At 43.9% G+C, this 13,178-nt stretch overlaps 1 protein-coding gene across 1 annotated transcript in view; it reads left to right on the top strand.

The window, feature by feature from the left end:
• tmtc2a (transmembrane O-mannosyltransferase targeting cadherins 2a) overlaps positions 1 to 13,178 on the top strand; it is a 53,922-nt gene that overhangs the window by 15,006 nt on the left and 25,738 nt on the right. Inside the window, exon 2 of the mRNA XM_034578667.1 lies at positions 11,283 to 11,901. Coding sequence (XP_034434558.1) covers positions 11,283 to 11,901 — 619 coding nt within the window. The remainder of the gene's footprint in view (positions 1 to 11,282; positions 11,902 to 13,178) is intronic.

Below are 13,178 nucleotides of genomic sequence, written 5' to 3'. Positions count from 1 at the left end.
CTTTTCAGCTGAGGGGGCAGCAGCTCGTCGTCAGATCACCTCTATTTTGTGCGAGCAGCTAAAGGGGAAGGGATCAATCAGTCGCTTAGATGGAGATGAAGACTTTTGCGATCAATCTGCTGAAAAATAGATGAAGGCGTCACACGCTCATTGATTGGGTTCGTAATTTTTTTAACCACTAGAAATACTAAAACAATGTATTTGTAAAAGATATTCCATCTAATGTCAGTGGGTTTGATTCCGGACTTTATAAAGTTGCAGTTGATCAAATAAAATGTTGAATATCTCACCGTTAAAGAAATACACTAACATTTAAATATGTTTATGCTTTTTCGTAGAGAATTAGATAAAAGCATGACACTATAGCTGCTAGCATATATTAGCTATCCTCTAATTTAGCTTAGCTATGACTGGTAGCGGGTAGCGGCTAATTCCCTGGAAAATCACTTCTGTTTACATTCACTTCTTGTTTGTTTGTGTGAGGATTAAACAAATGGCATATAATGCGTTCATTAGTGAGCTTTAAAGGTGTTAGCGACATTTGTGAACTTTGTACACCTGCTCCCAGTCTTACGATGAGCTAATCGCCTCGGGGCTCCAGCTCAATGTACAGACATGAGAGTGGTGTGAATCTTTTTATCTTATTTTTAGCAAGAAAACACAGATGTAACCTCAACTCAAGTGTATTTCGATAAAAAATGCCTATCACAGTTTTTGTTACATTTTGAGGTTTGGGATTAGCGGGCTAAAAACAAAAATTACTTAAGTTTCTGTGTACATGGTATTTGTATTCTAGTTTATTTATATTCCTGCATATCTTTAAAGTCACGGTCAAGGTCTGTTTGAGTGCACAGCCCACATTCACCTTAAACACAATGAGTCGACTCTGGTCTATTTGGAGTTAGCCGCGCTGCTAATCAGGAAACCAGCTTCGCAGGGGACATGAAAGTGAGTCCGCGGCCTGACACAAAAGGGAGACAGCCAACTTCCCGACACTTAGCTCAGACTGTTTCTGCCTCTTTGAAGCCCAGAGCCCCCCGGAAGAAATCACTTTGTCCTGATTGGCTGCTGGGACGGACTGAGGATGTGAAGGGGACTTTATCTCAATCAGGTCTGAGCTGAGCCGTTGGTTTCTGTTGATGAAGCTAAAACAGCTGGATCTCAGTGATGAGGAGTGCGTATCCAGAAGTGTGGCTCTTTGATCACTGCAGTTCATTTCACCGGTACTCGTGTTACTTGATTGGGCCTGGGCCAGATATTGATGTGAGTGCAAGATAAAAAATGTTGGTAATCATCCTCAGTCCTTCATGGAGCATTGCTATTATATATACAAATTCAAATACGTGTGTAAGAATCAACACATTCTATACAGATACAAGCTCATAGGTTTATAATAGCAAATACATGCAACTGTTGTGTGTTAAATGTGTATGTATGCGTGTGTACACTTTGAATTTGTTCTACAGGCGGTCCCACATGATGGGGTCCCCTCCGGTCATTGCAGTAGTATTTGTGGTTGTGCAAGATTTCTGTATTTACAACAATAGGAACCTCAGCTATACACACACACATGCACATATAGTACACAACATATACACCCTCTTTACAACAATGATTCATGTCAATAATAATCTTACTTTCTGTTGCTGCAAAGTCTTAAAATAGACAGCTTTGTGTAATTTGCTGTTTCTTTCACAATAGTCTCTGCATGAGTCTTTTAACTGCCTGTTTCTTTTCCCCCTAAACTTCTTACTGGTTATTCTGCACCCTTGGGAAAACTGGTGGGAGCAGCAGGACGGGCTATTTTTAATCAATGAAGAGATAGATCCAGTGAGCTGAGCAAGAGCAGATAAAAAAAATGTAGGGTAGTGCTTCGAATACAAAGTAAGTTTCATCCACTTGTGTCTCAGGTTTATTTTCACTAACATTTATAAAGAAAAAAGAAAAAGACGAGAATCTTGCCAGATTTTTCCTTCTTTTTTCCTCGGTGTCCTCAGTGGCCGGCTCTGCTGAGCAGTTTATCACCGCTCACACATTTCAAATGATGGAAAGAAACAAATAATTACATCTGAGCCGGGCATAGAAATCTGCCAAATTAATTTAAATTCACTCTCACACATCGGGAAAGGGAAGAGCCTCTGCCCAGCGCAGCATAAATCTGTCACAGCAGCCCACTGGCAGTGTGTCAGTGTTTTATGAATGCTATCTGGACATTTATGCATTTTTCCTCTCCCCCCCTCATATTCGTGCCACTGTGGCGTGGGACGGAGTGTGGGAAAGTAGCCGGGCCACTTGTGGAGGGTGTATTGTTCTGCCAGTGGTGTTGTTGGCGTATGAAGTTTGAACACACCCTTAATACTCACTTCCTGACCCTTTAGCCTACAGATACACAAACTAAACAGATACTAGTTGATAAAAAAATGAGGAAATATTTTATCATTGTCTTTACGTATTGGCTGTGAAGCTGCTTTCAGGCCGAGTCAGTTGCTCCTGACATTTTCTGTAACTTTTCTTGCCCGTGTGACAATACAGCTGGAACATTTCCGGGAAAATTCATTGTCAGAGAGTGGGCGTGTTCCTGCAGTTTTTAACACGTGACAGACACAAAAAAAACTACAAAGAATACAAAAGTGAGGATACCCGATCCCAACAAATTTACTAGATTTTTTATGCTGCGTGTGCCTGTAATCGGGAAAAAACCTCAGACACACAGAAAACAGAATGCCTGTTGGGTTCGGGTCAGGCAGGTTTGAAAGGCATAACTCCGGAAAATGTCCGAACCTAATTTTGCGGATATTTTCCTGTCTGCAAACGTCTTGAGTAGCCTCCAGTGCAGCCACTCCTCAGAACAAATACATGAAGTCCTGAATTCATAACGTTCTGGCTTCTCTCAACACGTCACTCTTTCATCGCCACCTCCTCATTGCCTGCGTCGTGCTGCTACACACCGGCGGCTGATAACAAGCCAATGAATGAATCACTCAGGCCCAGCCAGAAAAGCGTATAATGGCTTAACGCACGATCGTTCAACCCTAACCCATGATGGATGGGCAGGTACCTCTGTGACCGGGAGAAAAAAATAAAGGAGCAGATCTCCACGTGCTGGCAAGGCTCATGTGGTGCAGCACAATACGTCCCCGGCTGGAGTGACCATTGAGGTGAAATTTATGGGATTTTTATCCCCCTCGACCAGCTGTGGCGTTCACGGGGAACAAAAGCCCTGAACAGTTGTTTTCCTTCCAACTACCAGCACTTGGAAGTTCTCATATACATATTGTGTGGTGCAGTGTATGAGCCCACACAGACACACACACGCTCACACACTCAGGCTTAAATCAGATTACTCTTTGACCCCCGACCTCCGTGCATGTCTCAGAAACTATGCACTCGATGATCACTTTCTAATCCTGTTAGTATTGGATTAACACAGAGGTGATGTGGACCCTGACGCACTCTTTAATACACTTTACCACCACCGCCAGCAACTGGGAGACTGAATCTTAATGAGAGGGGGGATCAATAAATGGTGGAGCGCCTCCTGCCAATACAGATCATTGTGCGTTGGATAAAAAAATTGAAATCAATAGCTTCTTTTCATTGTCAGTAGATTATGAATTTCTTTTTTACTATAGCAGGACAAGTCAATTAGAAGCATTGTCGAGGCTTTCTTAGAGTATAGCAGAAACTATCTATGGATTGGTTCAATGGTGGATCTAAGATTTTTATAAAGGGGCCATAAAGGGGCCACAAAAAATCTTAACAAATTGTCATATTTATTGTTAAAAGTGACTAGTTAATATATATAAAAAAAGATTACTTCAGGGTAATCAGATTTCAGCTGTGGCCAGTGCCCCCCTGGCCCCACCCCTGGATCTGCCCCTGGACTGACTTTAAATGGTTAGGGGTGATGATTCCTTTTATTATCAATTAATCCACTGGTTATTTTCCTTGGTTTATCACTTAAGTCTATAAAATGTCGAGTGATGATAAGATTTATTCTGTCATCTGTCTAAAAGCACATAAACCCAAGAGATTCAGAGGAAACACTCACATTGAAGGAACAAAAGAATGTTTGGGGTTCATTTATTACATGATTATCAAAATAGATCATATCTGTCCACCGTTCAGTCACTTGTTCGGGCTTATCTTTGAATGTGGTTCCTTCTGTGTCGTGGTCCTGCTGTTTGTGCAGTGTGTTGTAAAGCCCCACACCCGCTGCTGTTTTGGATTTCTTATGACAGACGTGAGACGTGAAACTCACATAAACCAACCACTTGGCTTTGCTGTTGATTTTTCTTCACCATGTAATTACAAGTGCACACACACGATAATTCATGCAGATTTTAATTATCCAGTGGCAGCTTCTCTGCCTCCTCAGCTATCTCTGCGCTGATATGAATTAGTTTTGTCCTCATCCAGTCTTAATCATCTGCTTTCCTGTTACTGCTGCAGCATCAGTGGCGTGTTCACGTTGAGCGGCGACATCTGCAGTGTGTGAGGAGAAGTCCTGTCTGCAGCTCTCTGTCCGTGTGCTTAATTAGCTCTCAGAGTTGGAAATGTGATAGATCTCGGCCAGACGAGGTGTCTTGTGAAGAGCCTGGCGAGCAGATGAAGCAGACGCAGATAATATGGAAGATAGTAAAGACAAAAGAAACACGGGAGCGCAGAGGAGGAGAATGAAGGGAATGAGAACGATGGGGGACATGGAGCATGGACCGTGTATAAAGACGGACGAGGTGGGGAAACATGTGGCATAACAGAAAAGAAAGCAGCAAAAGAAAGAGGGGACCAACATCCACGAAATAATGTCCAGACCTTAATCCATTTATTGTGCTGTATTTGTGATGAGTGGCTGATCCATCTCATTACTGGCATCAGGGAGCAGGGGGACGCTCTCTGCTAGAAAGTGTTGTAATTCAGCCCGTCATGATTAAGAGATGCAGTTTATTGGCTCCTGTTTATTAGAGTTAAATCAGGCTCAAGTGTGTTGTTTTCGCAAAACAGTTAATATCGTCATTTTCATTTATAAAGGTGTGTTTAGTCAGTCAGAGTGCAGAGAGGCAGGAAGTGTGGTACAGTTCAGTGTGTCATCGGAAATCTGTAAACTGCACTTTACACGGATGCAATTAAGAAAACGACTCTTTTGTAAGATGCGGAGGGAGAGGGAGAGAGAGAGAGAGAGAGAGAGAGAGAGAGAGAGAGAGATGATGTCTCCCTGGCTCGGCCTCATGAGAGTTGACTCTGGGAATAATCACCAGGGCCTACGTGATTGAAACTGCAGCTGAAGTCTTGGATAAACAACTTAGTGCATTTGATTAAGAGGCCAGAGAGGTTTTTTTATACAAGAGAGCGTGCAATCATGTTTTTGCACTGATGTCCGCAGAGAGATATAAACACACACAGATACACTCCAGTGGGCTGTGATTCCACTGCAGGATTTATTAGAAAAGTGAAATAATCCTATCATGTTGTCGTCTAATGTTTGAGCTCACTAATGGATGCAATCATGTTCGCCGGTGTTTTAATTTGAAGCAACCACAACACAGTTATCTTTGTTGGGCGGTATTAGGATGCAACCTCCATTTATATTTGTTAATATGTGTTAAATTGATTTGCTTGTTCCTGGGTAGGAATTGCTTCGGAACACAGTGTTTACATAATATTCTGTGGACGTGTGTTTTCCCTGAGAACTTTAAATCAATTTGGTTTCAATTAAAGTATTGGTTAAATACTCCTGCTTTAATCAGTAGTGATCAAAGTTAAAGTTGTATAAACTCCTTAGTTATGTTTTTAGAGGTTTCACATAATAATTATCTGGACTGTGTGGGTGTGGTTTGGTCAGATGTGACTCACAGCTGCCCGGCAACATAAGCAAACAACCACACAACAATCGTGGGGTTGTGATTCAAATGTTTGGTGAGTGGGAAAACTTGACATCACTTTATTTAACTGAGCTTTTCCCCCTCACAAACCCAAACAACTCAGTGGAGCCTATTTGCACAAACACATGGATATCAGTCCCCTAAATATGCCTGAATTTCCTGGGAAATTGGTGAAAAGGTCAAGAAAATAATCCTGCTGACGGACTTATATAACCTCCTTGATGAAGGTAATAATGCTGTTATGTTAATCAAAGTTAAATAAGCTATTTTAGAAAACAAGTTTTAATTGTCTCTAATGTCAGAAAGTGCAGACAGAATATATTTTATAAAGATTTTCAGTAATTTTCAGTAACTGACAGCATTTGTACCAGAGGTGACCACTGATCCACCTGATAGAGCTGATTAACAATAAGTGTTGGTGACTTATTCCTAAAACTGCACTCTATAAATATTTTGCTTTTCTTTATTGGACTAAAGTGCGACTCTGGCCTCGATTTTCCATCTGAGCTTAACCGAATAAGTTAATGTGACAGAACCCGACCCGAACCCAAATAACATTCCTAAAATGTTGTCTGAACCCAGGCCGGGTGTCCATATTCTACACTGGACATGAAAAGAGCACAACTGATTAATGTAGAAACTAGTAATGAAATATTTCAATACATCGTTGATTCACACAATCAGAGCACACAGAAAATGTCACTCGCTCCCTTATATATTTTTTTCACATTCCGTGTATTGACGGTCCCTTAAAGAGGCCCCAGTGGCAGCCACAGTGCATGAAGGAGAAAATCACTGGTGGTGAGATCACTGCTGGGGAGGCAGTGGAGTGGAGCATTAGCATATTGAAAAGACACAAACCCAAACACTGAGACGCGGCCAATTTTCTCATCAAAAGCGGTGGACAGGTGAAAGAAGACCTCCCCCTTCTACAAATGGACTTCGAAAAAGAGGAAGAAAAAAAAAAATCCCCAACCGCTAATGTCTCCTTTCAGCCGCTGATGGAAATCCCTCCGATTTTACCTCCCCCCCCCCACCCTAGAAGAAGGAAAAAAACTGAAAAGACCCAAACCCGTCCTGTACTTTGAGGATTGTGAATGGAGTGCCCCCGCAGCCTGCCTGCCCCATATACGGTGGCTGAATACAAAAGACCCCCCCGTTCTGTAAGAGCAATCACTCCGGGAGACCACTCTATCTGCGGCGCTGCAGCGACAGGCCTCAATGAAGCCGTCAGCGCTGCCTCCGTTGTCACACACACACACGCACGCACACACCTTCGCACATGTGCACAATCTCGCAATCACAAAGACGCACACTTTGCATGTAACTATTTCTTCCTTCGGCCCCTCACACACACACACACAAAAACATTTTCACTCACACACACCAGTACTTTCAATCCATTCCCAAACCCTCATGGCTAATGCATTCTTTTCATCCTGTGCAGTGCTGGCCAGGAACAGGGGAGGAGATGAGTGGTTGGCGCTGATTTGAATATTTAAATTATTTATCACCGGAGAGTATTGAGACCAGAGTCATGCCAGGGTACACGAGGGAGTTGGGTGGTGGGTGGGGGGTGGGGGGGGATATAGCCACGTTTCGGATTTGGATAATGAGTCTATTCGGCCCGTGGGGACAGAAAGGGGCGAAAACAAAGGCCTCAATTGCAATTTTTGGTGGATGAGAGATTTATTCTGTCATTAATGCATCAAAACATGTCATGTGAATTTTGAGGATAATTAAAAAGGTCCAGTGTGTGAGATTTAGGTGAAATTGATTTATTGGCAGGTGATAGAATTGAAAATATATCACAATGTTGTTTTCATGAGTAAATAATTCTATTTTCATTGCCCTGGAATGAACCCATTCAATTTGTATGACACCTGAAGGCCAGCGTAGGTTCTTCTACAGGCAGGAGGGGGAGGTTCAGGTGAGGGGTGTTCAGCTGTGACATGCAACTCCACCAATAGGTGTCACTAAATCCTACACACTGAACCTTTAAAGAGATACTGAATGTTAAATGTGTTTTGTCAGCTGTGAACTAAACTATACGACATTCCTGCTGGTTTCAATTTTTTTTTTTTACCAAATTTATAATAAAAACAGTATCTATGGGTTGACTGTGGCTCATAACGCCACCTAGTGTTTCGAACTGTCTTTTACTTTGCAGGGCTAATGCTAACTGAAGAGTCAACCATTTGGGACGTTTATATCATGATATGTGAAAAGGTTAACAGCCTCAAATCAAATGTGGGTGGCCACCTGTGGCGTGAATGGAAATCTGGAAGGCTGCACTCATAATCAAATTTATGCTGAAACTAAACCCCTAAACCACCACATCGTTTTCCATTCAGAGACGTCCCCCATACTCCCCTGCCCCTCCGTGCCCTCGGCGCTCGGCCGTCTCACGCACACGCCATTTGAACCGACCTTCTGGTTAGAGGACGACCGCTCTAACCCCTGAGCCACAGCCCTATGTGCATTGTCATGTCGTATGTGTGATAGGTCGGCGTGTCTTAGCCCCGCCTCCCAGCAGCGCCTTCTAAAAGGCCTTATTTTGAATTTCCAGGCACTTCAGCCAAAACTTAGCGGTGAAGTTAAAAGTTACAAGAGTCTTGTCGTAATGCGACACTGGCAAAGCCTCTATTCTCTCAGGACATTACACTCAAAGTAAATCCAGCAGTGATAAAACTTTCAATGTTGATAATTATTACATCTCACTGCATGTTTATTGCTCATGTATCCGTCCCTCGGTCCCTCTGTGGCGGGACCGTTAAACCTTTCATGAGTAACAGCTCACGGTGGAACTACAGTAAAAGAGGAAGAGGTTGGTAAACTGGATGATGTCATGCGCTGGCCCCGTAGAAATAATCGGACGAGGGAGAGTTCCACGTTGGCTGCGGAGCCGGAGAAACACACACCGGCCTTTCTCTGATGCAGAACAATCCTGGGAAACGGAGGAATTTACTACAGCTCCTGCGATGACAGGGCTGGAAGGAAAACACATTTAAAAAATGAAACGAGGGATCATTCATTGAGCAATTATCACTTTGACACCAGGTCTGCAGGTTTACTGTACGTGCCATTTTCTGCCCATTTTTCTTTTATTATTCCTCCTCTTTTCTGGTTTATGTACTGTACAGGCTGTAATCTCTCTTTCTACGCTCTCAGCTCTGAGTTACAATCACTAGACAAAGGAAGTCTTCGGCTCGCCCCCCTGTCGCGCTCCTTCTCCCTCTGTGCTGCGACATGCTCAAACACAAACGGTGCTGATAATAATCAAAACCTGAGGGGGGGGGGGGGAGGTTGCCACGTAACGCGAGCTGTCATGTGGCAACATGGAAATAAAATATAGACTGATAAAATCTCATTAACTGATTTATTATGAGTGATGACGTCAGCGACTCGGCAGCTTGTACCTAAAGGTTCCGAATTGTTGTTCCGACTCCTTGATGTGAATTCTTCTAGTTGCAAAATCAGTTTTACGGTTTTTCCAATATGAATGCATGGAGATGAGAAAAGCAATTTTTTGGGCAATTATAAGATTAGAGTTCGAGGCTTAATAAGAGCAGCAGAAGCCTGATACCTGCTGGAAACTGAGATGATGATCATTTGTCTCAGTGTTAGTCAACGATCAACTGTAGAACATCTAAAAAAAAATCTGCATTACCATTCACCTGACAAATGGAAAACATGACTTTAGAAAAACTTCAGATTCCGTTCTGTTAAACTTCCTAAAAGTAACCTGGACATTTAAGGCCATCTCAAATTATTTTAGTTTCCTGTAACTACTCAAATCTAGCGTCCACTGGTTTGGTGGAATTACCCACAGCTGAGTGCAGTGTTCTCTTTGCATTTCACCCATTCAGTTCAAAATACTCCGAACAATGAGAAAACACAAAACTCTCTTTTCACCACACTGCTTCCCTTTTTGCTTTCTTTGTTTCACGTGTGCTGGTTTCCTCCCTGGCACCAGTTTCAGATTCAGGGGAAATTATCTGCAAATATATGAATATATCTTCTATTATTGACCGGCCCTGTGTAATACCAACGCCAGATTACTTACTTTGATCAAATTCCCAATTGTTTTTGTGCTTTATTTTACATCTTGTGGGAGATTCTTCTTCTCCTATACACGGCTGCTCAATCGTTGTAGCTGCCTCCCCATTCATCACTCTTAATCCCTGTGGTGAGCTCATTTGTTGCATGTGTGAATGTGTGTGTGTGTGTGTGTGTGTGTGTGTGTGTGTGTGTGTGTGTGTGTGTGTGTGTGTGTGTGTGTGAATGCAGCTCATGTCTCCAGTAATGATCCACTAATTATGAGAATCCACAGCAGCCTCCGGGGCGTGACGCCACCTGTGCATTTGTGTGTGCACAGGTACACTGTGACGTATGTGCATGCTGTGTGTGTGTGTGTGTGTGTGTGTGTGTGTGTGTGTGTGTGTGTGTGTGTGTGTGTGTGTGTGTGTGTGTGTTTGTGTGAGAGCTCATGTCTGCGTCTTCAATAACTTCGGTCTGTTTATTACATTTGGCGTACTCATTGCATTTGTCTATTCAATTTCACTTATGCGGGGATCATTAGGAGGATGGAGAACATTCTTCCATATGTGTGTCAAGATGCAGGAGGATGATTCTATTTGAAAATTACAGATTCATATGTTAAAATACTTTACAACGTTTATATTGAGCGTAACGCTGCTTCTTAATAATAACAAATGACCACAGGAGTACTTGTATTTGAAAGGGGTGGTTTATTATGAGGTGGAATAAAATGTCATCTGCCTCCACTGAGCGTCTCAGCTTTACGAAGCTTTATAGCGACTTGAACTTTAGTTTTTTTTTTTATTTTATGGTTCACAACTTCACTGAGCTGGTTGACTCGCCCCGTTTGCAGAGTCATTTTAATCCGCAGCATGCAACTGTGCAGAAACACAAATATAAAAACACAAATATTCAAAAATAAATTAAACTGTTCATTACCTCAGATATGGTTTCATTGACGTTTGCTCGTCTGTTAGCAAGCAGCAATACACAAAAACCGCTGGAAGGATGCGTCTTGTGTCAGGGAAGAACCCATCCAATTTTGGTGCACGGATTATCATAATTTTTTTCACTTTCTGTAACATTGCAAGATGGCGTTTTAAATGATTTATGGATCTTGAAGAAAACAATCTGACATGTTAAGGGGAATGATATTTATGAGCGTGTGCAAGTTGGTGCAGATAAAAATCTGGACCTGTTGAATTTAAATGTGGTTTTATATTATGGACTGTTGAGCCTTGGCAGAGGTATGAGCTCTCTGAATGCCATTCTAGTTATATACTGAGTTGTAGTGAATATGTTGTAACCTGATGATTTTTTACCTTACTGTAACACTAATTGATTTTTCTGCTCTTCCAGCCGAGCTATCAAGACCAACCAGGACCTTCTCCCTGAGACTCCGTGGACCAACATCCTGTACGACGACTTCTGGGGCACCCTGCTCACACACAGCGGCAGCCACAAGTCCTTCCGCCCGCTCTGCACCCTCTCCTTCCGCCTCAACTACACCCTGCATGGCCTGCGTCCCTGGGGCTACCACCTGCTGAACGTGGTGCTGCACGGCCTGGTCACGGCCCTCTTCACGGCCCTCAGCCGCCCGCTCCTGGGCAGAGGATTGTGGAGCCTGCTGGCCGGTCTCCTTTTCGCTTCTCATCCGGTCCACACCGAAGCAGTGTCCGGTGTGGTGGGCAGGGCGGACGTCGGCGCCGCTTTGTTTTTCTTGCTGTCCCTTCTCTGTTACGCGAGACACTGTGGACTTCGCAGGGACCCAGGAGGGGCCCACGAGACCAGGAGATGCAGCGGCGGCACGTCAGCTGCCTGGTGCTGGGTCTGGATGCTGGGGAGCCTGTGGTGTGCAGCAGCCAGCATGCTGTGGAAGGAGCAGGGGGTGACGGTGCTGGCCGTGTCGGCTGTTTACGACCTCTTTGTGTTCCAGAGGCTCCGACTTCGCCAGGCTCTTCTCCTCCTGTTAGGAAAGGTAAATGGATGCATGCTGCCAGGGCTGCTGCGTTTGTTCACCGTCGCTCGCCTTGGCATCTCCACAACTCCTGTTTCCTCTTCCTTACCTCAGAGGCAGACCTCAGCCAGCTGTTAATGCTTCCTCCCTGGCAGATTAAGCGTTTTTGTTCGCACTGAACATAATTGTGTTTGTGTGGAAACGGTTTGCATTTTGTCAGGTGTGTAATTAGAAAAGCTGCTCGCCTGTGCAAACCACAGGGCCTGTGCATGAAAAGCATTTGTCATGTGCAAACAGGAAGTAACTGAATGCACAGGAGGGAAGTTTCCCACTTCCTCACACACTTCAATCTGCTGCGGTACACAGATATGCATTAATGCAAGGAAATCTCGGAATGAAATTAGCATCTGGGCCTCATTTTGTGTCTGAACCCGTTCATTCGTGGCAGGAAAAGCTATTTTCGGGGGTGACTTTTTCCTATTTCGAGGTGACGTAGAGGTACGAGCAGAAAAACAATAACACACCCGACTCTGGGGGAAGCGTTAGTGCACTCGTCGAGCTAGCTGTCCAAATGTACACACACACACACACACACAATATGCTTCCTCTGCAGGAGATCTCTGCGGGACTCCATTTTCTCCTCCAAACTGAAGTTATCCGAGGAGGACAACCTTGGTGCGGTGACTCGTCTGATTGTGGGAATCAGTGTTTGAGTGGAAAGCCTCCTCGTGCAGACTCGCCACATTTGATTAGAGAAACAGCTCCTAAGCCAACATGATGGCCCCTCGTAAAATGAATAACCGGCGTAATAAAAAGTCCCCTTGGGTTTACGGAGCAAGGACAGTCTGGCTCTGAGTGTGTGTGTGTGTGTGTGTGTTTGTTTGTGTGTAAGGGGATCTTTTTATAGAGGTCTGTGCTTGTGAAAAACATCTATAAATACCTTTGTTTGTTGCAAGGTTTTGTGATGTAATTGTGAATAACACATTTTCGTTGTCCTATGGAAGTTTGTCTTGTAAATTCCGCCTATTTCAAACATGTGTGTGCGCGTTATTTACGATCTGCCTGCATCTAAATCATTCTACCTACGGTCGTTCAAGGCTTCACCGCACCCGAGGGGGGGGGGCTTCTCCAGGAGTCGTTTCTGGCAGAACGATAATCTGCAACCCGGTGGTGAGGGGCGAGAGCGGCGAGCAGCCAGGAGAGATCAGACAGGGCAGAGGGAAGGAGTCGTGGTGTGTTTGCTTCTCGGTGCCGGGGAATGACTCACACGTGTGCTTTCACAACCGCCAGACCTTAGC

This window comes from Hippoglossus hippoglossus, chromosome 23, assembly GCF_009819705.1.
Source record: "Hippoglossus hippoglossus isolate fHipHip1 chromosome 23, fHipHip1.pri, whole genome shotgun sequence".
NCBI lineage: Eukaryota > Metazoa > Chordata > Actinopteri > Pleuronectiformes > Pleuronectidae > Hippoglossus > Hippoglossus hippoglossus.
The sequence above is the reverse complement of the archived record's forward strand: the minus strand, read 5'-3'. Positions and strand labels throughout refer to the sequence as shown.